General features: G+C 51.9%; 1 protein-coding gene across 1 annotated transcript in view; it reads left to right on the top strand.

The window, feature by feature from the left end:
• LOC127577128 (uromodulin-like) overlaps positions 1 to 24,434 on the top strand; it is a 62,204-nt gene extending 37,770 nt beyond the window's left edge. Inside the window, exons 3-6 of the mRNA XM_052028032.1 lie at positions 22,747 to 22,891; positions 23,122 to 23,198; positions 24,054 to 24,218; positions 24,343 to 24,434. Coding sequence (XP_051883992.1) covers positions 22,747 to 22,891; positions 23,122 to 23,198; positions 24,054 to 24,218; positions 24,343 to 24,434 — 479 coding nt within the window. The remainder of the gene's footprint in view (positions 1 to 22,746; positions 22,892 to 23,121; positions 23,199 to 24,053; positions 24,219 to 24,342) is intronic.
• Positions 24,435 to 25,742: the final 1,308 nt, after the last annotated feature.

Here is a 25,742-nt window from a genome sequence, read left to right as displayed (position 1 = left end):
CCTTCTTCACTATCAACAACACCTCCGAATTTTGTGTCATCCACAGATTTACTGATCAAGCTTCGGGCACTCACATCTAAATCATTTGTGGAAATAACGAATAAACAGTGTCCCAACACAGATTCCTGCGGCACACCATTAGTCATCGATCTCCATCCTGAGAAACAACCTTCAACCACCACCCTCTGCTTCCTAGCTCCGAGCTAAATTTGAATCCACCTAACTCCCTGGATTCCATGGGGCCTAACCTTCCAGACCAGCCGACCATGCAGGATCTCGTCAAAGTCCCAATAGACAACATCCGCTGCTTTACCTTCATCTATATTTTTGGTTACCTCTTCAAAACACTAACAGGTTCATCAAAAACGACTTTCCACGCACAAAGCCACAGTGACTCCTCCTAATCAGACCCTGTACCTCCAAATGCCGGTAGATTCTGTCCCTCAGAATTCCCTCCAGTAACTTCCCCACCACTGATGTCAGGCTGACCGGCCTGTAATTCCCTGGCCTGTCCTTTCTACCTTTCTTAAACAACAGAACGACATTAGCCACCTTCCAGTCTTCGGGAACTTCACCAGTGGCTGACGATGAAGCAAATATCTCCACAAAGGCCTCCGCAATTTCTCCTTTAACCTCCCACAAGGTCTGAGGATGCACTCGGTTAGGCCCTGGGGATTTATCCACCTTCATGTTCTGGAATGCTGCAAATCCCTCCTCCCTGGTAATATGAATGTTCTCCAAAATATCTCCACTTGTTTCCCTTATCTCTTGAGCAATCATGATTTTCTCCTCAGTAAACACATTAAAAATCCCACCCATCTCCTGCGGCTCCAGACATTTCACACTCTTAAAAGTCTCCCCCTTGCTACTCATTCCTTTCCCTTCAAGCAGGCTCATCCAGTCGACCTCTGCTCGATCCTGCCCAATTCCCCATGAGTAGGGCCCTCTATATATTGACTCAGGAATCTTTCATGGACACATTTCACAAATTCCACCCCGTCCAGGCCCCTCACACTCTGGGTCGTCCAGTGAATTCGGGGGAAATTTAAATTTCCCACTAACATATTATTCTAACAACTATGAGCAACTTCTCTGCACACCTGCTTCTCAAGTTCCCGCTGAATACGGGGGGGGCGGGGGTGGCATCTATAATGCAGCCCCGCTAGAGTGACCGTCCCCTCACTGTTTCTAAGTTCTACCCACGTGGCCTCACTGGACGATGCCCCAAGAACGTTGTCTCCAAGCACTGCTATTACATCCTCCCTTATCAGGAAAGCAACACCCCCTCCTCGCTTACCTGTAGCTGTGTCACGCCTGTAGCACCTGTATTGAATTGTACCCGTCTCTACCTCCACTGGCAACTCGATCCATATACCCACCCCCCCCCCCCCAATGTGAAAACTTGCCCCTCAGGTCCCCTGTCAACCTCTCCCCTCTCACCTTAAACCTCTGCCCTCTTGTTTTAGACTCCCCGACCCTGCGACAAAGACAGTGACCATCCACTCCTGGACTCCTTCTCTCCAGAGTAAATGTTCCCAACCAATTCGTCCCTCCTTATAGCACGAGCCCTCCCGTCCCAGTCACATCCGTGTGAAACTTTTCTGAACCCACTCCAGTCTAGTGAGCAAAACTGCACACGATACTGCAGGTGTGGTCTCACCAATGCCCGAGAGGAGGGAGGGAAGGCAACAGAGAGAGGGAGTATCAGAGAGAGGGCAGGACCTACCAGCATTTGGAAAGGCAAGGACTGATTAGGTACCGTCAGCATGGCCTTGTGGGTGGGCTATCGTCTCCAATGAATTTGATTTCTGAAGAGCTGACCAAGAGAGTTGACGAGGGCAGGGTAGACATTGTCTACATGGACTTCAGCAGGGTCTCTTCCAAGGTCCCACATTGTCGGCTGGTGCACAAGGTGAGATCACATGGGATCCGGGGGAAGAACATCTGCAACGCTCCAATCTTCCCGAACCTCTCCCGTCTCCATCGACGATGCAAAGATCATCGTCAGAGGCTGCGCAATCCCTTGCCTCACCTCCCACAGCAGCCTGGGGTACATCTATTTCTTTTTCAATCGTTTTATTAGTTTTCAAATTAATACAGATTAATATATCAATGTCTATACATGTAATACAAAGGGATCAGGGGAACAAATGACATGGATAGTCATAAAGAATAATAAAGTACAAAAAATCTGTAGATCCCACGATCTGTCAGTGAATGAATATAATATAAAAGGAAATTATTTATTATAAAATATAAAAGAAAGAAAAAAATCCCTAAAACAATAAGAAAAGTTACAAACAATATATCAAACCAAACTCAGCTAAAGAAAAAAAAATTCAAATCAAAATAGAAAAAAAAACTGGGCTAAAATTTCTCAACAAAAACAGAGCAATATTCTGGCGTCAACTCCGTTCCTCTAAATTGAAACCTATTTTAAGGGGATCTATATCATATGAAAATATTGCATAAATGTACTCCAAACTTCCTCAAATTTAAGCGAAGGATCAACAGTACCACTCCTCATTTTTTCCAAGTTTAAACATGAAATAGTTTGAGAGAACCATTGAAAAGGAGTAGGGGGTATTGGATCCTTCCATTGAAGCAAAATGGATCATTTGTCCATAAATGTAACAAAGGCAATCATACGGTTAGCGGAGACAGATAGATGGCCAGATTCTACCTTTGGTAAACCAAAAATTGCAGTGATAGGATAAGTTTGTAAATCAATCTTCTGTACATTTGAAATAATGTTAAAAATATCTTTCCAATATTTTTCCGAAAGAGGACAAGATCAAAACATACGTGTCAAAGAAGCCACATTAGATTTACATATGTCACATATAGGATTTGGGGGTACGTCTCATCCGGTCCCGGCGATGTATCCAACTTGATGCTTTCCAGAAGTTTCAGCACCTCCTCTTTCCTAATATCTGCATGATCAGGCGGTTAAATTTGAAGAAACTTGGAGCCCATTTATCAAGCATTTTCATGTAATGTAAGCTGACCTTTTCCGAATCCTTTCCAATAACTTTCTATTGGAAGATCGAGGAGCGGAGTTAATGAGATAATGATTATTTCAATCGATGAAATACGACAGCCCGGCTTTTGATTAGTTCTTGGGCAGATTTTTTAGTTTGGGTTTTTTCTCATTTCATCAAATTTCTTTTAAATTTTTTCCCTGTTCAATTATGAAGAGATTGGGAGGTTCAGATTCCATATTTTACTCTGTGTGTCTGTAAACTTTCCCCGTTATTATTGTAACCCCGATCTCTTTGTACCATGTGTATAATCACTGTTGTTACGCTTTTTGATTTGAAATTTAATAAAAAGATTGACAAAGAAAGGAAGAAAGAAGTCACCGAGGTCGTGGAAGTTGGGGGGTGGGGGTGGGGCGGCTCCTCATGACTGACGTAAAGTCCCGTAACACTCCGCTCCGGCTAATCAATGTGTACCCCTCGCCCGTGCTGAGCGAGTGGCTGGCTGCCCTCAAGTAGCTCCCACCACTGCTGGCAACGTCCCCACCAGTCATTCTGGCCGGTGACATCGTTGATGCAGCTGGACAATCCGGCAGTGCCGACAGGAGACTGGACAGCGGCTCCAGACTCCTGATGGGAACGGTTACAGATGCAAAGTCTTCAGACCCCTGCAGATGGAGCACAGTCACAATACACTTGGACCAGAACGGACAGCTCAGTACGGTCCCGGATGGACTTCCCCTTCACATAGAAGGCAGTCACGGTCAGCCGGTGTTCTTCTCTGACCACCTTCGAGCCTCCTGTCACCTACAGGAGGAGCTGAAGGCAGGCAGGGGGACGTGGAAGTAGAATGTCAAGCTGCTGACCTCAGAGAACATGCAGGAACTACAGAGTGATTACACAGGCTGGAGAACAGTAAAGACCCTCGTTGACTCCCTGATTCACTAGTGGGAAGCAACCAAGGAGACCATCAAGAGGTTATTCATCCTCAAAGGTGTTCAGAAAGCAATACAGGGTCAGAGGAATCTTTGCCAGCTCCAGACAGACTTGCAGCAACTTCTCTTGTGCTGTCGAGGGGAGTGGATGTGAGGGAGGAACTCCAAGAGGTGAAGAGCCGGAAATCTGCGCTTTTTGACTCTGAATCCTCGACGATTATCTTCGGATCAAGTGTCCGCTTTGTGGATCAGGATGAGACGTGCTCACGTTTTTTCTTCAGAAAGGTTCACAGGGGGAGCTCTGTGATCCACAGTCTTAAGGAAGTGAACAGCTCAGTAACATCCTTCCAGACGGACATATTGAGGATCCACAGATCCTTCTATGTCAGTCTGTATGACAGCAAGACCACAGACAGCACGGCCGCCCAAAACTTCCTGTCCCCTATCACGGAGGTGCTGGATGACAACAAGTGGGAGAGCTTGGACCAGCCACTATCCCTGGAGCAGCTGACTGGCTCCATCCGTTCCCCTGGCACAAATAAAACTCGCGGAAGCAACGGGTTACCGGCAGAGCTGTACTCGGCTCTGTGGGACTGATCGGCCCGGACCTGCTGGAAGTGTACAACGCTGTGCTTCTGGCTGGCAGAATGTCAGACTCCATGAGGAAGGGCATCATACCCTCATCAACAAGCAGAAGGAGAGAGGGAGGACATCAGGAATTGGAGACCCTTTTCACTGTTGAATGTGGACTTCAAGATCCTGTCCAAAGCCATCGCCAACCGGGTCAAGTCTGCTCTGGGAAAGGTGAACCACCCTGAACAAACCTGTGCTGTACCTGGCAGGAAAATAGGCGCTGCTCAGGGATACCATCGCCTATGTGCAGGACAGCGGGGTGGATGCCTGCCTAGTCAGCTTGGACCAGGAGAAAGCCTTTGACAGGACATCACACGCGTACATGATGGACGTGGTCTCCAAAATGGGTTTTGGGGAGGGAATCAGGAATGGGATCCAACTGTTCCACGCAGATCTCCGTAGTGCAGTGCAAATCAATGGGTGGGAGATAGATAGTTTCCCCATCAGTTCTGGAGTCAGGCAGGGTTGTTCACTCTCCTCCATCTTGTTTGTGTGCTGCACTGAACCCTTTGACGAAACCATCAGGAAGGACGAGAGCACAAGAGGGGTGACGTTGCCGGGCAGTGGGGGCACACAAGGCAAAACCTCCCTGTACATGGACGATGTCTCCGTCTTCTGCTGGGACCCACGGTCAGTTCACAGATTGATCAGCATCTGCGACCAGTTCGAGTTGGCATCGGGGGCCAGCGTCAAACGCAGGAAGAACGAGGCCGTGCTTTTCAGTAACTTGCCCCACCGATCCAACGTCCCCCTCACCGTCAGGTCTAACTGCCTGAAGGTGCTGGGGATCTGGTTCGGAGGGGCTGAGGTATGTAACAAGAATTGTCTGGAGCGGATTGGGAAGGTCAAACAGAAATTGGGTGTGTGGAAACGGCGTTCCCTGTCAATAACTGGGAGCAACTCGGTCATCAGGTGCGATGTGCTCTCAGGGCTTCTGTATCTGGCGCAGGTTTGGCCTGTTCCTCGCTCCTCTTCCTCGGCAATCACCCGGGACGTCTTCCAGTTTATCTGTGGGTCCAAGATGGAGCGAGTCCAATCGGTCATGCTGCAAAGGTCCTCTGAGAATGAGGGCAAAAGCGTACCCTCACCCTGAAGACCACCTGGTGTGTTGCTGTATCAGTCGGTGTGCGGACCCCAAGTACGTGGGCACCAAGTGTCACTGCATGCTGAGGTTCTACCTATCCCTGGTATTGCGGAGGACGGGCCCGGCCCCTCTACCGCCCAACGCCCCAGTCAGCTGGACGTTGCCGCACTACCCGTCCTTTGTGGAAGAGATCTTCCAAGTAAATAACTTTGACCACAAGTCCATCAGGCAGTGGGCAGCACGGAGCGTACTGCAGACACTGCTGGACTGGGACACTGTGGATAAGGTGGGGTGATTCCCTGAGCAAACGTTCCAAACCACATGGCAGATTAGCTCATCGCCAGATCTGACCAACAGGTACAACGACCTCGCTAGGCTGGCGGTGAGAGGGACCTCCCGGTCAGAGCAGATCCTAGATGGATGCAAGGATCCGTGTCGAGGTTCATCCCCAGCAGCTGAGTGACAGAGGACTCTCTGATCTCTGGGCTGTTCCCGGGGACACACACCGACTGACATCAAGTGCTGCTGGAAGAGCATCATCTTGGTGAAGGATGCCCCTTGGTCTGCCCAAAACCCGTTGGTCTCCCGGCACAGCCAGATGTCCGTAAGGGAACGCTGCCTACTGGCACAGTGCCGGCTGCAGGAGTCCGTGCTGAGTAACGCACTGAAGCTCGGTGCAGCCAAAGCTGAGGATCTGTGGGGAAGTCCCACAGTCTGGTTTCCTTCCGCTAAAGCACACGGAGGGCAGAGTCAGGTGCGGAAGCCCTCGATCAATGAAAGGGGCATCACCTCAGGGGGCTAAATGGGGGGACAATAGTGCTGTGTTTGCGTGTTTTTCTCTTTAAAGTTTACACTGCTGAATGGAATGACCATGAAAGTCAATGTTTTCATTTCAACTGTTTCTTCCTTTGTACATTTTTTTATTATGAATAAAGTCTATTTATGAAATAAAAAAAGCCTCCTCAAACCAATCCCGGCCGGTCCCTGAGGGTGTTTGCTCGAGGCAGCTCACGTACCAAGAATAAAGGATTTTTCATTCAGAGACACAAAGCAGACTGGAGGTGTGTGTTGAGTAATGTAAGGAAACAAAACGATACAAGATTGGGTGGGAGGGAAGAGGTGTTGCTGGGAAAGGGGAGAGAGGGAAAGTAATTTACTTTGGTTTCTGCGGCCACTGCAGTTCAAACAGAAGCACTCCGAGGGTTAATTCTGTCCTGTTCTGACACCTTGTTTGCAAGAGGAAATGTACAGACCGAGAACAAAGAACCTTTCACATCAAGGACACAGGTAATATTTGGTAAACAGCAAAGATGCAAATTGAGCAGCAGATACAAATGAGAGTGGTTGTTGGAATGGGGCAGGGAGGTGGTGGGGAGAGGAACAGAGAGAGTTCTCATGGCAGTTCGTGTGGCTGAATCGTCTGTCTCTGCACAGAAAGCTCTCAATGACTCACTCTTGCCTCTGTGCCCATTGCAGTTCTGATAGAAACACCACTGGTTCATTCTGCCCTGTTCTGATCCTCTGTGTGTAACAGGAAACACACAGATCGAGAACAAACGACGTCTCACATCAGGGACACAGGTAACATTGGGTGACAGGTCACAGATGGACACATGGAAACGAGAGAGATCAGTACAGTGTGGGACGGGTAGGGAGTGAGGAGGGAGAGACAGAGGAAGGAAAAGACAGTGTGGAGCTGAGAGAGGGAGAGAGACAGAGAGCGGTACGTCACACAGCACAGAAACAGGCCTTTCGGCCCACTGACTGGGTGCCGACCTTCCAGCGCCCATTGACACTGATGCTACACTGATTCTATGTTATGGTCCCCACATTCCCATCGACAGCCCCCAGATTCTCCCTCCTGCGCCGACACTGGAGACAATTTTCTGTGGTCCATTCACCTCTCACCCCACGTCTCTGGAATGTGGGAGGAAAGGAGAGCACCCTGGGGAACCCCAGCGGGTCGGTCGCTGAGAGAAGTTGGAAGCTCCAGACACAGGTCAGTGGAACCTGGGTCGCTGGAGTTGAGGCAGCAGCACTACCCGCTGTTTCACTGTGGTGCCCAACAGACAGCGAGTGTGGGTAGCAGTTTGGGGGAACAGACATGATGGTCCCTGTTTCCCAATGTGCACCGTATCGTTCACCCGTCACCTCTGTGCTCATCCGGTCACAGAACTGTCATCCTGCTTTTTCTCCCCCTCCCCAGTCATGGCCCTCCCTGTCTCTGCAGTGCCCTCAGGTACCTCAGTGCCCCATGGGCTCTGTGTTCCTCTCATTCTATCTTCTCAATAACCCACACGTTTAGCGCCTCCATCTCTTGAAGCTGTGCCTTCAGCTGCCAAAGGCCTGGGTCCCGTCTGCTGGTTCCAGTTCCGGGGCACAGGGACCGATATCCAGCCCAGACACAGGAAGGGATCATCCTGTGGGAGTTATTTCCAATCCTCTCTGTCCAGTACAGTTGCTCTGTACACAGTCTGGGGTCGCTGAGAGTGTGGTGGATGGGGGGTGGATTTTTCCTGTGGACGGTCCCTCTCTCACTCTCACTGCCCAGTGTATTCTTGTATACACTGCCCAGTGTCCAACACCGACACAGTGTGGTGTAAGGGGGGGTGAAGGTGGGGGAGGTTTGTCCTGTGGTGTTACAGCTCCAGCCGCGTGATGTGGTCAGTCAGTGTCTGCAGCCAGACACTCTTCCCAACGGTGGAGTCACCAGAGACACTGGAGGTTTCCCTGATCTCCCACACCCTGCAGGAAGAACATGTGACGGCGCTGACTGCCATCCCCAACCCACTGGGACTGGAGAGGAAAGTAAAAGAACTTCCCTTCCCTTCTCACAGCACAGCGTCCTTGACGATACAACGTCTCAGCACTGACCCCTCAAACACAGCACTTCCACCTCACAACAGCCACTCTCAATGTGACCGATTGGAACTGTCCATCTCTGTGTTGTAAACTGCACATATTTCTTTCCAAATCCCAGTTTCACTGGAGTTCCTATCGACCGATTCCCCTGGTCAATCCTGGTCCAGTCCTGGGGACGTTGGTTTGAGGCAGCTCAGGTACGGACAATGACGGAGACTGGGGATACGTCCTGAGCAATGGAAAGAAACAAACAAATACAAAGCTGGACGAGAGGGTTTGTGGGATGGTGTGTTGTTGGGAAGGGAGAGAGTGGGGGGGGCGGAATCCATGTCACCTCCAGACATGGATCTTGGTTTGAAGTTCTCTCCATGGTCTCCCCGCCTCCCCGTCTCTGCAATCCCCTCCATTCCTGTGAGTGTTGATGATCTGAGCCCCTCTAATTCTGGCCTCTCCATTATCCACAACCTGGCAGCTGCCCTCAACTGTTGAGGCCTGTGTACTGTCTGCCCGTGATAGTTCCAGAGCTCAGCGACCAATGTCCAGTCCCAATACAGGGAAGGAATTATCCACTCTGTCCATTGCAGTTCCCGTCTACACAGCCCAGTGTCCGACGGTGACAAGGTGCTGGTCTGGGAGGGATTTCTGCTGTGGACACTCCCTCCTTCACCCTCTCCGTCTATTCCTGTTCCACAACACACAGCCCAGTGCCCAATCGGACTTTCATTACAGTCGTGGCTGGTTTGCCCAGATCTCAACTCCTGTTCTGGGCCATCACAAAGCTCTCAATTCCCCGATCTTCCACAAATTAACTTTCTTCCCATTAACTTCCTGAGGTTTTCAGTTCTCCATAGCTGTCCGGGGAAGTGAATACCGCATTTTGAAATGACCTCTCCCTTCATATATCCCCTCGTTTGAGTCTCTCCCCAGGGGAACATTGACACTGTTACGTCCCCTTTAGGATGTGAGATGTTTCCCGAAGATCATCCCTCATTCTCCCAATTCTAATCTAACAGTTTTAGATGTTGGTGATCGGACAACCCTCTCATCCCGGGAATTAGCCGAGTGAATCTCTCCTGGACTGTCTGCAATGCTGATGTATCCTTTCTGACACAAGGGGACAACACTGTACATAGTATTCCAGGACATCCTCACTGACACCCTGGAACAAGAACAATACTTCCCTGTTTCTGAACTCCAACCCCTTGCAATAAAAGCCAATGCACCACTTGCCCTCCGCAACACTTGTTGTCCCTTCCTGCTCTCTGAGCAGAGCTGATAAATACCCCTCGTGTGGCCAAACATCTACCTCTGTACTGAAATATCCATAACATTCTCTCGCACTTCCTTGTCCATTACAGTCCCTGTACACGGCCCACTGACCAACACTGGCCCATTACTGGCCATGCAGGGGGTTACACTGGGTCTGCTTCAGCTCTAAAACCTACTGGAATTGGAATTGGTTTTTATTGTCACTTGTGACGAGCTACAGTGCAAATTTTGTCTTGCATACCGATCGTATAGATCAATTCATTGTGCAGTGCATTGAGGTGGTACAGGGTAAAACAACACAGAATGTAGAATAAAGTGTCACAACTACAGTGATAGTGCAGTGCAGGCAGACAATAAGGTGCAAGGTCATTACGAGGTAGATTGTGAGGTCAAGAGTCCATCTCATCGACTAGGGAACCATTCAATCGTCTTAAAACAGTGGGATAGAAGTTGTCCTTGAGCCTGGTGGTACGTGCTTTCAAGCTTTCGTATCTTCTGCCCGATGGGAGAGGGGAGAAGAGAGAATGTCCGGGCTGGGTGGTGTCTTTGATTATGCTGGCTGCTTTACTGAGGCAGCGAGAAGTGTAGCCAAAGTCCACGCAGCAGAGACTGGTTTCCGTGATGTGCTGATCTGTGTCCACAACTCTCTGCAGTTTCTTGAAGTCTTGGGCAGAGCAGTTGCCGTACCAAGCTGTGATACATCCAAATAGTATGTTTTCTATGGTGCATCGGTAAAAGTTGGTGAGTGTCAAAGGGGAAAAACCAAATTTCTTCAGCCTCCTGAGGAAGTAGAGGCGCTGGTGTGCTTTCTTGGCCATGACATCCACGTGGTTTGTCCAGCACAAGTTGTTGGTGATGTAGACAGGTGCATGTACACCATCCCCCTTCCTGAAGTCAATGACCAGCTCTTTTGTTTTGCTCACATTGAAGGAAAGGTTGTTGTCCTGACACCATGTCACTAAGCTCTCTTTCTCCTTTCTGTACTCCGACATCATTATTTGAGATACGGTCTACAACGGTGGTGTCACCTGCAATCTTGTAAATAGCGTTAGAGCAGAATCTGACCATGCAATCACGAGTGTATAGGGAGTAGAGTGGAGGGCGGAGGACGCAGCCTTGTGGAGCACCAGTGTTGGGAATAATCGTGCCGGAGGTATTGCTGCCTATCTTCACTGATTGTGGTCTGTTGGTCAGGGAGTCAAGGATCCAGTTACAGAAGGAGGTGTTGAGTCCCAGGTCTTGGAGTTTGGTGATGAGTTTGCTTGGAATTCTCGCATTGAAGGCAGAGCTGTAGTGAATAAACAACATTCTAGCGTAGGTGCCTTTACTGTCCAGATTATCCAGAGATGAGTTTAAGGCCAGGGAGATGTCATCTGCTGTAGACGTGTTTCAGCGGTGGGTGAATTGCAGTGGGTCGAGGTTGTCTGGGAGGCTGGAGTTGATGCGTGCCGTGACCAGCCTCTCAAAGCACTTCATGGTGGTGGATGTCAGAGCCACTGGGCAGGAGTCAGTAAGGCATGTTACCTTGTACTGGGGTGATAGTGGTCTTCTTAAAGCAGGTGGGAACCTCAGATTAAAGCAGGGAGAGGTGAGAAATGTCTGCAAATACCCCCACCAGCTGATCTGCCCAGGATCTGAGGACATGGCCAGGGACACCATCCGGGCCAGATGCTTTCCGCGGGTTCACTCTCCAGAAGACTGATTCTACGTCCACAACGGTGACTGAGGGTTCAGGGGCATCGGAGGCTGTCGGGGTGGGTGGTGACAACCCAATCCCCTTCTGTTGAAAACGTGCATAGAATGTGTCAAGGTCATCGGGAAGGGATGTGCTGTTATCGGCGATGCTGCCGGACTTCGTATTATCCACTACAGTCCCTGTACACAGCCCAGTGACCAACACTGGCCCATTATTGAGCAGGCAGGGGGTTGTATTGGCTCAGCTCCCTCTCTCCCCCAAAATTACACCACAGCACCTGTACACAGTCCAGTGCAGAATGCTGACCATTTGCGATCTGTCGGTGGTTTATCGTGTGCCGACTCCCTCTCTCACTCCTGTGTCCGCTCCTGTTCCAGTGTACACAGCCCTCTGTTCAATGCTGACCCATCAGCCATGCCCTGCTTGTTGGAGAAAGCTCACCCACACAACACTGGGCGCTTCACTGCACATCAACAGATTGCGGTTTTCCTACTTTGCATGTTTTCCACAAACATCATTCCCGGTGTCTCCGCCCAGCCCTGGTGTCGTTCTCTCTAGAAGCCGAGCCTGACACCGCTCCCAGCAGATCGTCGCTGAGACTGAGGAGGTTTCATCTGGTTGCACCTCCCTCCGTCTCACAAATCGACACCTCGTCTGGAGACTGGGTGAGCAGACATCTTGTGGGTGTGTGTGTGTGTGTGTGTGTGTGTGTGTGTGTGTGTGTGTCTGTCTGTCTGTCTGTCTGTCTGTCTGTCTGTTGTGTGTGTGTGTGTGTGTCTGTTGTGTGTGTGTGTGTGTGTGTGTGTGTGTGTGTGTGTGTGTGTGTGCGCGCGTGCGTGCGTGCGCGCGCACAAGAAAGATGTGGTTAAACTGGAAAGAGTGTAGAAAAGATTTCCGAGGATGTTGCCAGGACTGGAGGGCCCGAGTTACAGGGAGGGGTCGGCCAGGCTGGGTCTTTATTCCTTAGAACGTAGGAGAATGAGGGGCAACCTTATAGAGGTGTTTAAACTAATGAGAGGCAGAGATAAGGTGGACGGTAACAGTCTTTGCCCCAGGGTAGGGGAGTCCAACACTTGGGGGCACAGGTTTAGGGTGAAGGGGAAAGATTTAAAAGGGACCTGAGGGGCACCTTTTCCACACAGAGGGTGGTGAGTGCATGGAACGAGCTGCCAGAGGCAGTGGGTGAGGCAGGTACAACAGGATCATTGAAGAAGCACTTGGTTAGATGGGTGGAGAGGTGGGGCTTGGAGGGATATGGGCCGAATGCAGGAAATTGGGACTAGCTGGGTGGGCACCGTGCCCGGCATGGACTGGTTGGGCCGAAGGGCCTGTATCTGTGCTGTATTGCTCTGTGACTCTGAAGTGTGAGCTGGACAGTGGGAGAGAGAGAGAGAGTCTGAGAGAGAGAGTATGTGGTGTGAGTGCATCACATGGTGGCAAGGGCCAAGGAAATGCTCCATGTTAATTCAGTGAAAGGAGATGGAGCCCCCACCCCCCATCTGTGGGGTCCCAGTGAGGGAGAGAGGGAGATATTCCACCTGTGTGTGGGGTCCCAGTGAGGGAGGGAGGAAGATCTCCCCACTCAGTACGGGGTCCCAGTGAGGTAGGGAGGGAGATCTCCCCCTTGTGTGTAGGGTCCCAGTAAGGGAGTGATGTACCTCACCCACTGTGGATGGGTCCCTTCTGTTCCTCAGCTCCTGTCCCAGTTTACAGCTTCCCCCGAGCCCCCAGGGTCTTATTTCTCCCTGGTTTTAATTCCAGGATGTCACCCGGTGAAATGAGGGTCCTGCTGCTTATCCTGGCTTCTCTGGGTAAGTAATTTCCAGCAGGGGTAGACGATACTCCGTGCATAGTGAGGGGAAGGAGTTTTCATTTATGGTCTGTGCAGAGGGGCAGTGAAAACACGTGGATTCAGTGTGTTGAATTGGGGTAAAAGAATACAAGGGACCACAGAAACATTATCAATCAGACACAGGGATTACAACAGGAGTTGCAAGTCTTGGCCAGACGTCAGGGATGATAAAGCGGCAACAGGGAGGGAGGGAGATGGAGAGACGGAGAGGTTTCGGCAGAGAATCCAGCCTTTGACGCTGAGGGAGCAGAAGTCAGGGCGGGAGGTGGAGTGATCCCATTCTGGGAGACTGGAATTGGTAGAGGGGTATCAGTCTGGAGGAGGTGAGGCTCTGTTGGGATGTGAACACAAGGGTTGATGGATTTGAAAGTTGAACAGTGACACAGGGACGGTGGGTGAAGGGGACTTGGGGCAGTTGCAGACACAGGCGGCAGATTGTGTGGAGAGCAGAGGGGAGCTGGTCAGGAGTGGGACGGGGAACCACGTCTAGAGGTGACAACAACACAGCTGAGGGTGTGGAAGCGCTGGAACTGCCTGGTGCCATTCAGACCGGGCTCTTCTCCATGGAGTGGACACAGCTTTCATTGTCAGTTCCTATGCAAGTGTGGGAATGTGCAGCACACTCATTCCTGCATCGTGTCCTCACCTGGGGAGGGGAGGGAGGTTTCTTTCTTCAGGATGCATTCTCCTTTGTTTACACAAACACTCCACGTTCCAACATCCAGTCCTACAGGATGCCCCACAGCCAAATATGTGGCGTGATGGAGCTGACAGTCCCAGAGATCCGGCTTCCATCCTGACCTCAGTCGGTGTCTGTGTGCAGGATCTGGAACATACAACAGTGCAACACAGGAACTGACCCTTCGGCCCACAATGGCTGCACCCAACACGATGCCCAATTATCTCAATTCTCCACGGCCTGAACATGGCCCAAGGGAGTAGATGCGCGAGATCCAGGGTGACTGGATCCAAAGCTTCACTGACTGGAAATGATGTCGTTGTGTCTGCCTCCATCACTGGAGAGGTGAAAGGGGAGCTGGTGGACAGGTGTCAGAGAGTGAATCAGCTGTCGGGGTACACGGAAGTAAGGAGAGGGGCAATGGGACTGGTGGGATTTCTCCCCTGGGAGATGGCATGTAGTCGTTGTGGTAACCAGTACCTGGTGGTAGAGAGTGGTGAAGCTGAGTTCAGAGCTGTGGGACTGGGTCCAGTGTTTATCTGGGTCATGTTGTTCTGGTCAGAGAGTCAATGGGAGATTATTGGTGCTCCGGGCTTGGTGACGGTGGAGGTGGGGTGAGGCTGGTTGGGGGAACAAGAGGCTGGGGGACATGAGCTGAACTTCACATTAACACTGAATATCATTCTGTCCCTCAGCCGCAGACTCCGCACTCGGTGATCCGTGTGTAACCCACACCGTTCTGGATCAGCCCTGGAGGAGCACGGATTGTTCCGACACTGAGTGCACCGGCCGATGGATGGATGATGGTGATCTTGTGGTGGGATGGTACAGATTTAACAGGTAACGTGAGGGGATAATTCCTGAGGAATTGGAGAATGTGAACAGGAGAACAAGGGGTGTGTGAAGGGGAAATGCAGGGAGACCGGGATCATCATTCAATAAAATACATGGGGAGTAAATACAGGGAAAGGGGAGATCCCATATTGTAGAGAGAGAGAAAAGGGGAAGGTAGAAGGGGAGAGAGAACAACAGGGGCATTCCCGGGATTGGGGGAATATTGACCAGGGACAGGGTGCGGACAGAATTGTCCCAATTCCGGGTGTTTCTCCTGGTGAATAAACTCCCTCAGTTCAGGGGCTGACTCTCTGATTTTTGTTTCAGTTCCGGCGGATGGAAGATTCCCGAGACTGTCGTTCCAGTGAATCACTGCTCCGGGGAGAGACCGGGCTGGTTAAACGGTAGGGTCAGAGTTTACAAGAGTGGGGCTCAGTTATTTCTGGGGAGGGTCAGTCTGACCACCCAGATCCCTTCAGAGGAACCCAGACTCCCTGAGAGGTGCTGGTGTCAGACTGAACTGGTGCAACGTTTTGTTCAAATGATTTGTTTTTAATATTGAAAATGATTTTGATTTTTGTTGCAAATATTTGCATCAACTTTAAATGCGTTTTTGAAATTGTGACCGTCCGTATTGTTGATCCTTTCATTAACTTTAACAATTATGGAATATTTTCAGAGCTTTTGAATGCTCTGACTGTCTGTGAATTTATTGCAACCGATTAGTCTGGGTTCACAGCTGAACAGGGAGCTGAACACGGAAGTAAGGAGAGGGGGCAATAGGACTGGTGGGATTGCTCCCCTGGGAGCTGGCATGTAGTCTTTGTGGTAACCAGTACCTGGTGGGAGAGTGGTGAAGCTGAGTTCTGAATGGTGGGGCTTGGTCCAGCTTTTATCTGGGTCATGTTGTTCTCGGTCAGGGAGTCAGTGGAAGATTATTGGTGCACATCAGGGGCAAGGCTTCACCTCCTGTCAATACACATCAGGGGAAGGGCTTCACTTCCTGTCAGTGCATATCAGGGGCGGGGCTTCACTACCTGTCAGTACACATCAGGGGCGGGACTTCACCACCTGTCAGTACACATCAGGGGCGGGACTTCACCACCTGTCAGTGCACATCAGCGGCCGAGCTTCGCCACCTCTCAGTACACACTGGGGTGGGGGGGGGGGTTGTCCTGTGTTCCAGGCTGAAGCCCGAATACCGCCAGGACCTCCCCAACAGGAGCCGTCCTCAGGGACCAGGTGCTGCTGCGGGGAGTGTGGAGTGGGCAGGGCGAGGGCTGCAGCTCCCCTCTGACTGAGACCGGACCGGACCCTGGGTTGTGACCCACTGATTTCAAACAATCACCGACTACAAGCCCCCGCCCGCGGATATGTCATTATGATCCCTCTTTACCAGATAATCTTTTATGCACGTTTTGAGGCAAATAACACCGTTCAGGCACAGATGCTTCCACCATCATCAAGAGACCAGGTACCTCAGCTGTCTACAGCTGGAGTGGAAAAGGCCTTCGCCAGAGTCAATCCACGGAAAGCTGCGGGGCCGGACACCATTCCTGGACGTGTTTTAAAGGATTGTGCAGAGCAGCTGAAGGATATCTTTGCAGACATCTTTAATATCTCAATCAGGCAGGCAGTAGTGCCCACCTGCCTCAAAAGTGCCATCATTATTCCTGTCCCTAAGAGTCAAACTCAGCCTGTCTGAATGACTTCCGCCCTGTGGCCCTTACACCAATAATAATGAAATGCTTTGAGCGATTGGTCATGCACCATATTAATACCTGTTTCCCTGAAAACTTAGATCACCTACAGTTTGCATATAGACTCAATCGATCCACAGGGGATGCAATCTCTACTTTGCTCCAGCTCACACTGTCACATCTGGAGAAGAATACATACACCAGGATCCTCTTCATCGACTTCAGCTCAGAAGTTCACATGATCATTCCACAACAGCTGGTGGGAAAGCTGAGGCAGTTTGGGGTGGATACTTGCATTTGCAATTGGGTCCTCAATTTCCTGACGCAGCGGCAGCAGGTAGTTAGAGTTGGCAGTCATACAGCAGGAACCATCTCAGTGAGCACATGCTCACCTCAAGGCTGCGTCCTGAGCCCTTTATTGTTTATCCTGCTCACACACGACTGCATTGCTGGATTCAGCACCAACTATGTCATTAAGTTCTCTGACGACACAACAGTGGGGGGTCTCCAATGTGACAATAATGAGTCTGCATATAGGATGGAAGTGGAGACGCAAACAGCGTGGTGCAGATTTCACAATCTCGCCCTCAGTGTGCACAAAACAAAGCAGATGGTGATTGATTTTAGGAGGGCTGGCAAACATCATCATACACCGCTGACTATTGATGGCGCTGCTGTGGAGAGGGTCAACAATATAGGTTCCTGGGGGTTCACTTAGCGGATGATCTGACCTCCACTATTAACACTGTAGCCATCGTTAAAAAAGCCCAGCAGCGACTTCACCCCCTCCGGAGACTCGGAAAGGCAGGCCTCCCTATTCCACACCTCATCACTGTTTACAGGGGCACCATTGAAAGCATCCTGACCTACTGCCTCACCTCCTGGTTTGGTAGCTGCAAGGCCTACGAACAACAGCAGCTCAATAGGATGGTGAAGACAGCTCGCAGGATCATTGGTGCCCCTCTCGCCTTTTTGGCGAGATGAATCAGCAAGGCTGCGTTCGCAGAGCTACGGCCATCATTAAGGACTTTCATCACCCTTCTCACGACCTGTTTTCCCTCCTGCCGTTGGGGAAGAGATCTAGATCTGCATCTGCTCTAGATCTGGTAGGTTGCTGAACAGCGTTTTTCCCACAAGCAGTCAGGATCATAAATGGACTGTGTCCCCTTCCCCTTCCACCGACAAGCTCCCCCCCTACACACACGGACACACTCACATCAACACAGAAACAGTTTGATAGTTAGTGACCTGATACGTTGAACTTCATCTTGAGCTGAAGAAACTCTTATTAATACATCAACGCACTTTAACAGATGTGAAGATGTGGTGTTGATGTTTTTAGTTTTGTTTTGGTGATGTTTTTATAGACTATTTCAGATATTTATCACTGTTCTTTTTGTTGCACTGATATGAGCTGTTGAGAAACAGTATTTCGTTTTTTTGTGTATGTAAATACTCAGAGAAATGACAACAAAGCAAATCTTGAATCTTGAATCTTGGTCTCGATTCACATTCCCGCTGTCCTGTGGGACCGGGTACATGTTACAGTGTTTGTAACCCTCATTCCAGGTTCCCATCCCAGTGTGGGAGAGGGGGAGGTGACCAGGACCGTCTGCTTCACTGGGTACCGATTGACCTGCCACTGGAAACACAAGATCAGGGTGAAAAACTGCCCCGGTTTCTTTGTGTATCAGCTGCAGCCACCCTACAATTACTCTGTGTATTGTACAGGTAGGTCACCGTTCCCCAGTGACACAGGGGTGTTGGGGGCTGTGGGGATATTCTGGGACGTCCCGAGTCCCCAACACACACACTGGGCTGAGATTTCCCGTCACTGCCCTGCCCGTGGTCAATGATCACCTCACTGGTATCCAGTCCCCTCCGTCTGAGTGATGCTGCTCAGCCTGATATGTGACCTTCACCCGTTAAGTGAGCTGTGAACCTTCGCAGTCCGACCTGGGACAGCCCGCAGGACCGCCCCCTCCCCTCCCCACCCCAGGACAAACTCGTCCCCTCCCCCCAGGTCAGACCCATCCCCTCCCCCCAGAACACCCATGTCACCCATTCACCACAGCCCCATGATACCTACACCAGAAATCATGCCCGGGAACCAGTTCACCTGCACAGGGGCCTTTGGGATGTGGGATTGAACTGGAGAACTTGGGGAAAGGCACATGGTGACGGCGAGAAGGTCCACACTGCACACCGACAGCACCCGATCGAACCCTGGTCACAGGAGCCGGGAGGCAGCAGCGCTACCTGCTGTGCCAGTGTGCATCCGGACCACCCAGCTGCCCCTGAGCATTGACAGCCCCGGAGAAGCGTGACTGTGGGTCAGCCTGGCTCACGTTGTCCAGAACCAGTGTTGAGGAATTGGTGCCACACTGTGTCCGTGTGTCTCAACACTTGGAGACCGAGCAGGGAACGAAACTGGGGAGTCCCTGTCAGTGAACTGAGAACGTGACTGAAATCCCCACACTTAGTCCGGGAAACACTGGTGTCCATGTGAAACGGTGCGTTGTACACAGAGAGTGGGGGCAGATGTGGTTGTGGCACTGGGGAGGGGGGAGGGGAGGGAAGAGAGAGGGAGGAGGGAGAGCGGAGGGAGGGGAGGAGGGATCGGGGATGAGGAGGTGGGAGGCAGGGGTGAGGGAAGAGCCCCTGACTCCCACATCCAGTGCTGCCTTCCCCGCTCTGAACCTGCTGTCAGCTTCCCTCTGGGCTGCCTCCACCCCAACCCGTGCAGCTTATTGGTCACCACCGCTTCCTCTTCCGGATCCAGTCCCAATAGGGTCCTGAGGACTAAAGTTGCGGCTGATTTCCAGTGCAGTGCCCAGCCAGTGCTGCACTGTCGGGGAGGGACGGGACGATATTAAACAGTCTGTTTCACTGAACACTGAATGTTCCAAATCCAGGTCACCCACTCCCCCGGTGTTCCTTTCCCACTTCCACCAGTCCAAACAGGCTCTCCCTACCTCCCTCCCTCCCTCCTTCCCCTCTCGTTACCCAGACATTCCCCTCCCACACGGTTCCACCTGTCCACCATCCCCCTCTGGTCTGTCTCCACCCGTCACCTCCCCACCCCTGTACACCGCCCCCTCTCACTTCTCTGTACTGGATATCTCCCCCCTGCACTCTCAGTCCCAATGCAGGCTCCTGAGCCGAAACCTCGCCCACCCCCTCCCCTCCACAGATGCTGCCTGACCAACTGAGTTCCTCCAGCAAGTGATCTGTTGTTACAGGGTCTGCAGTCTCTTGTGTGTGTAACCAGAGCCTGTATTCGTGTTGTGAGGGACGGGGGTGTCTCTCACTGTGCTGATGCCCAGTCAAAATCATTAAAACACATGATCTGTCGGTCTGCATCACATGGCGCTCACTCTGCACAAGTTGATCGCTGTATTCCCTGCATTACAACAGCACCCACACCTGTGGGGCAGTTCACTAACACACGTCATATGCCCACATTGTTTGGATGGCACACATTGAATGTTCACTTTCCTGGACTAGATCCATCTGTCGATCCACAGGGAGTGAGCGGGACGGGCGGGGAATCAGCGGGGGGAGGTGGAGCCCAGTTTAGAATTGGAGGAACGTTTCCAGCATTTATTTGGGGGATTTTGTCACTGGTCGGAGAGGGAAGCTGAGAATGGAAACCAGAAACACTGCAGATGCTGGAAGTCTGAGAGAAAAGCAGGAAATGCTGGAATTACTCAGCAGGTCAGGCAGCGTCTGTGGAGAGAGAATCAGAGTTAATGTTTCAGGCTGGAGACCAGAAGCGGGAAATTTTGTTTTATGTGGCAGAGAAGGTGGGCGGAGAGGGTGGAGGGGACCAAGGGGGCGGAGAGATGGACAGGACGGAGGGACGGACAGGACGGACAGGACGGAGGGATGGACAGGGCGAAAGGAGGGACAGGACGGAGGGACGGAATGTTGGACAGGGCGGAAGGACGGACGGAGGGACAGGACAAAAGTGAAAGGCTTTACAGAAGTTCACCTGTACATCCGCTGCACGGCCCTCATCAGTGTGCTGAGCTCCCTCTGCACAAACTTCTATCAAATGAGTGGGACATCATTCCCCACGGACAAATCCATGCTGACTCTCCCTCATCGTTCCCTGCCTTTCCAAGTGTAAATAAATCCTGTCCCTTTGAATGTTTTCCAATAGTATCCCGAGGACGTCCGATAGTTATCTGGCTCGTCTCGGTTGCCCTTCAACAAAGGAAGCACATTTGCTGTGCGTCAGTCTCTGGCCCCTTCCCCGTGCTTAACAAGATGCAGAAGTCTCTTTCAGGGCCCAGCTCTCTCCCCCTTTGCCTCCCATAGATTCCTGGGACAGATCTCATCAGGCTCTGGGGGTTTATTCAGCTTTATCTGCTCTAAGACATCCAACAACTCTGCCTCCTCAATGCTACCATGTTCTAGGTCTCCATCCCTCTCCCTGAACCCCCCATGTAACAAACCTTTCTCTCTGTGAACACCGCTGTGAAGTGTTCATTTGCGACCTCCTCCACATCCCCTGGCTCCACACACACGTCATCCTCTGGTCCACGATTACCCTCGTGCTCCGAATATAGTTCCAGAATGCCTTGGGATTATCCCTGGTCCTGCCTGCCAGTGAGATTTCATGGCCCCTCCTTGCCCTGCCATTTACTGTAAGTCCTGTCCTAGCCTCTTCTACTAGTGAATGGTCTCTCCCGTTCTCAGTCTCCCACACCTGCCATGTGCTTCCCTTTCTTCCTTCATCACCCCCTCCACTTTCCTCACATCCATGTGCTTATCTAAGAGTCTTGTAAATGTCCCTGATGTATCAGCCTCTCCCTCAACCCCCGACAGTGTGTTCCATGCACCCACCATGCTCTGTGTAAACTACCTCCCTCTGACATCTACCCGAAAGCTTCCTCCTCTGACCTTGAACTGATGTCCTCTGGTATTGACCATTGCCGCCCTGGGGAAAAGGCACATGCTGTCCACTCTATCTATGCCCCTCATAATCTGTTCCACGTCTGACAAATCGCCTCTCACCCTGCGTCGCTCCAAGGAGAAAAGCCTGAGCTCGCTTAGCCTTTCCTCATAAGACATTTTCTCCAATCCAGGCAGCATCCTGGTAAATCTCCTCTGCACCCTCTCCAAAGCTTCCACGTCCTTCCAATAATGAGGCGTCCAGAACTGAACACAATACTCCAAGTGTGGTATAACCAGAGTTTTATAGAGCTGCAACATTACCTCGTAGCTCTTGAACTCAATCCCCAGGCAAATGAAGACCAGCTCACCGTACACCTTCTGATCCACCCCATCAACTTCTGCAGCATCTCTGAGGGATCTACGAACGTGGACCCCAATATCCCTCTGTTGCTGCACACTGTTCCGGTCGCCCTGCTACAGGAAGGGGGTCATTAAACTGGAAAGGCTGCAAAAAAGATTTATCAGGATGTCATCGGGAATGGAGGGCTTGGGTTATAAGGAGACAGCGGAAAGGCTGGGACTGATCTCCCTGGAGTGAAGGAGGCTGCGGGGTGACCTTATGGAGGTTTATAAACCATGAGGAGCATAGAAAGGTGGACGCTCACAGTCCTTTCCCCAGGGTAGCGGGTGCAAAACCAGGGGGCAGAGGTAGGAAGTTAGAGGGGAAAGATTTAAAGGGGACCTGAGGGGCAACGTTTTCACACAGAGGGTGGTGGGGATATGGAACGAGCTGCCAGAGGAAGGGGCAGAGGTGGGTACATTCATGACACCTAAAAGACATTTGGACAGGTACATGGACAGGAAAGGTTCAGAGGGATATGGGCCCAACACAGGCAAATGGGACCAGCTCAGCTCGGCAACTTTGTCAGCACGGATGTGATGGGCCGGAAGGCCTGATTCCCTGATGTACAACTGTCTGACTTTGTGCGTGAATCAGCTGTCGGGGTACACGGAGGTAAGGAAAGGGCAATGGGTCTGATGGCATTGCTCACCTGGAAGCTGGCATGTCCTCTATGGGCCGAAAGGTGGTCTTTGCGGTAATCAGTACCTGGTGGGAAAGTGGTGAAGCTGAGGTCAGAGCGGTGGGACTGGGTCCAGCGTTTATCTGGGTCATGTTGTTCTCGCTCAGAGAGTCAATGGGAGATTATTGGTGCTCCGGGCTTGGTGACGGTGGAGGTGGGGTGAGGCTGGTTGGGGGAACAAGAGGCTGGGGGACATGAGCTGAACTTCACATTAACACTGAACATCATTCTGTCCCTCAGCCGCAGACTCCGCACTCGGTGATCCGTGTGTAACCCACACCGTCCTGGATCAGCCCTGGAGGAGCACGAATTGTTCCGACACTGAGTGCACCGGCCGATGGATGGACGACAGAGATCTTGTGTTGGGATGGTACAGATTTAACAGGTAACGTGAGGGGATATAAATGAGAAAGGCATCGGTGAAGGAGAATGTGTAACTTGTTCTGCTGCTGCCTCACAGCTCCCGGGACCCGGGTTTGCTGTCTGTGTGGAGTTTCCATGTTCACTCTGTGACCGTAGGGACAGGGTGCGGACAGAATTGGCCCAATTCCCGGTCTTTCTCCGGGTGAATAAACTCCCTCAGTTCAGGGGCTGACTGTCTGATTGTTGTTTCAGTTCCGGCAGCCGGAAGATTCCCGAGACTGTCGTTCCAGTGAATCACTGCTCCGGGGAGAGACCGGGCTGGTTAAACGGTAGGGTCAGAGTTTACAACAGTGGGGCTCAGTTATTTCTTGGGAGGGTCAGTCTGACCACCCAGATCCCTTCATAGGAACCCAAACTCCATGAGAGGTGTCCCACACTCACTCAGACTGCACTCCGGTCCCGGATACTCATGGAGTCGGTGGAGCGCTGGTTCCTGGGGTTTGCCGGGAGTTGGGGCTGCGGATCCGCCCGCTGACCCTGCTCCATATCAGACCCGGCACAGTTTCAGCAGCTCCACTCAGTTCAGTGGTGCAGACGGTCCCAGGGAGCTGGTGACGTCTCAGGTCCCCACAGTTCATGAGTTGCGGGCAGCGGTTAAATAGACCCAACATTTAGCTCAAACGTGGAGAGTTGGGTTTAATTTTAAATCTGCTTCATGATTCCTGGTGGTTCAAATTATTCTCATCATTTCTAATCTCCAGTGTTTGAAATGATTGATCCTGTTCATTTCTATATCTCACGGCGAAATGTCATTCGCTTTGGATATGATTCAAAATTTGTCAATGTCTGAATATCTGTGAAAATCATCAGGGGCGGGGCTTCACCACCTGTCAGTGCAAATCAGGGGCGGGACTTCACCTCATGTCAGTCCACATCAGGGCGGGGTCTGTGTTCCAGTCTGAATGCCGGGGACCCCCAGGACCTCCCCAACAGGAGCCATCCTCAGGGACCAGGTGCTGCTGCGGGGAGTGTGGGGTGGGCAGGTTGAGGGCGGCAGTTCTCCGCTGACTGAGGCCGGACCGGACCCTGGATTGTGACCCACTGCTTTCCAGTGGTCCCGATTCACATTCCCGCTGTTCTGTGGGACCAGGGACATTTTACAGTGTTTGTAACCCTCATTCCAGGTGCCCATCCCAGTGTGGGAGAGGGGGAGGTGACCAGGACCGTCTGCTTCACCTGGGATGGAAACACCTGCGACAGGGAGCAGGCGATCAGGGTGAAAAACTGCTCCGGTTACTTTGTGTATCAGCTGAAGCCGCCACCCTACAGTCGCTCTGTGTATTGTACAGGTAGGTCACCGTTCCCCAGTGACACAGAGGTGGGAGGGGGTGCGCCCTGGTCTGACCACACCAGCGGTCTGACCCACCACATTTGAGCCCCACACTGAGCAAGCCCCACTCTCCCCATCACCAGCCCTCGGGCGCCAGCCTGAAGATCTCCCCCGGGAGTGGGTCTCAGCATCGGGCTCAGTGGCTCTTCTCTTCCCGCCCCACTCACCAGTGTGAGGGCCTTGGGTTTGAGAACCTGGGTTTGGGGGACTGCAGAGACGGTTTGTACTGCCTGTGGGTTCCTGACAGGGGAGGATGGAGAGAACACAAACTGCCGGAGGGACTCAGCGGGTCGGGCAGCGTCTGTGGGGACTGAGGGATGGGGGAGGGTTGGGTTCGGGACCCTGCATCAGTCGTGGTGAGGAAGTGGGACAGTTTGATGGGAATAGCTGAGGGAACTGAGTGGGATGGAATGTGTGAGGTTGGGGGGAGGTAGTGAGTGCGGGGAGGTGGTGTGTGAGAGTGAGGGAACTGAATGGGTGAGGGGTAAGGGGGAGACGGGGAATGAGGAGTAATGACATTGGGATGTCAGGGCAAAGGGTACGGGGACTGGGTGAGTGATGTTTGCAGCAAAGACTGGGCTCTGTCCCTTTGCCCAGCCTGGACCCACACAGTGAGCCGAGCGTTTCCTTCTCTCCCTCAGCGACAAGGTGTCCTGTACATAGTTCACATTTACAATTGACCATCAGACTGCGGAGCAGGAAGAATTGGTCAGGGATCCAGAGCGGAACTCGTTGGTCCAGGACAGGATTGCCAGCTCAGCTGTCCCGTTTGGGAATCGCTCTAATTACCCATTCATCATCACCCTGTCCCATTCCTGAAATCCCTGCAGACTGACAGAGTGGGGTGGGGAGGGGTGGGGAGGGGGATGTGGTGGGAGCTACTGAGGGCAGAGGGAGTCAGTGCCTGAGGAGTGTCAGCAACACACAAAACGCTGGAGGAACTCAGCGGGTCAGGCAGCATCTACGGAGGGAAATGGACAGTTGATGCTTCAGGTCGAGACCCTTCATTAGGACTGACAGATAGAGGGGAGATGTTCAGTACAGAGAGGTGGGAGGAAGGGGGGGGCAAGAGCTGGCAGGTGATGCCGGTGAGGGGGGTGATAGGCAGATGGGGGAGGGGAGAGTGGGAACGGCGACAGAAGCTGGGAGGTGAGAGGTGGGAGTGACAGAGGGCTGAAGATGATGGAATCTGACAGGAGAGGAAGGTGGAGCCTGGAGTAAAGGGAGGGAGGTGGGGAGGGGAGATGGGAGGGGAACCTGTGGGAGGGGTGTGTGGTTGATGGGTAGATGGAGAGGGTGGAGAAGGGGAAAGATTCAGGGTGAGGGGAGTGGGGGTGGGTGTGGGAGGAATTGTGTCGATCAGGATGAGTGAGGAAAGGGACAGAGGGGGAGCAGGTTACCTGAAGTTGGAAAGTTCAGTGTCGGTGCCGTCGGGTTGTAGACGGCCCAGGGGGAAGATGAGGTGCTGTTCCTCCGGTTTGGG

The sequence above is a fragment of the Pristis pectinata genome, chromosome 13 (assembly GCF_009764475.1).
Source record: "Pristis pectinata isolate sPriPec2 chromosome 13, sPriPec2.1.pri, whole genome shotgun sequence".
NCBI classification, from domain to species: Eukaryota; Metazoa; Chordata; class Chondrichthyes; order Rhinopristiformes; family Pristidae; genus Pristis; species Pristis pectinata.
The sequence above is the reverse complement of the archived record's forward strand: the minus strand, read 5'-3'. Positions and strand labels throughout refer to the sequence as shown.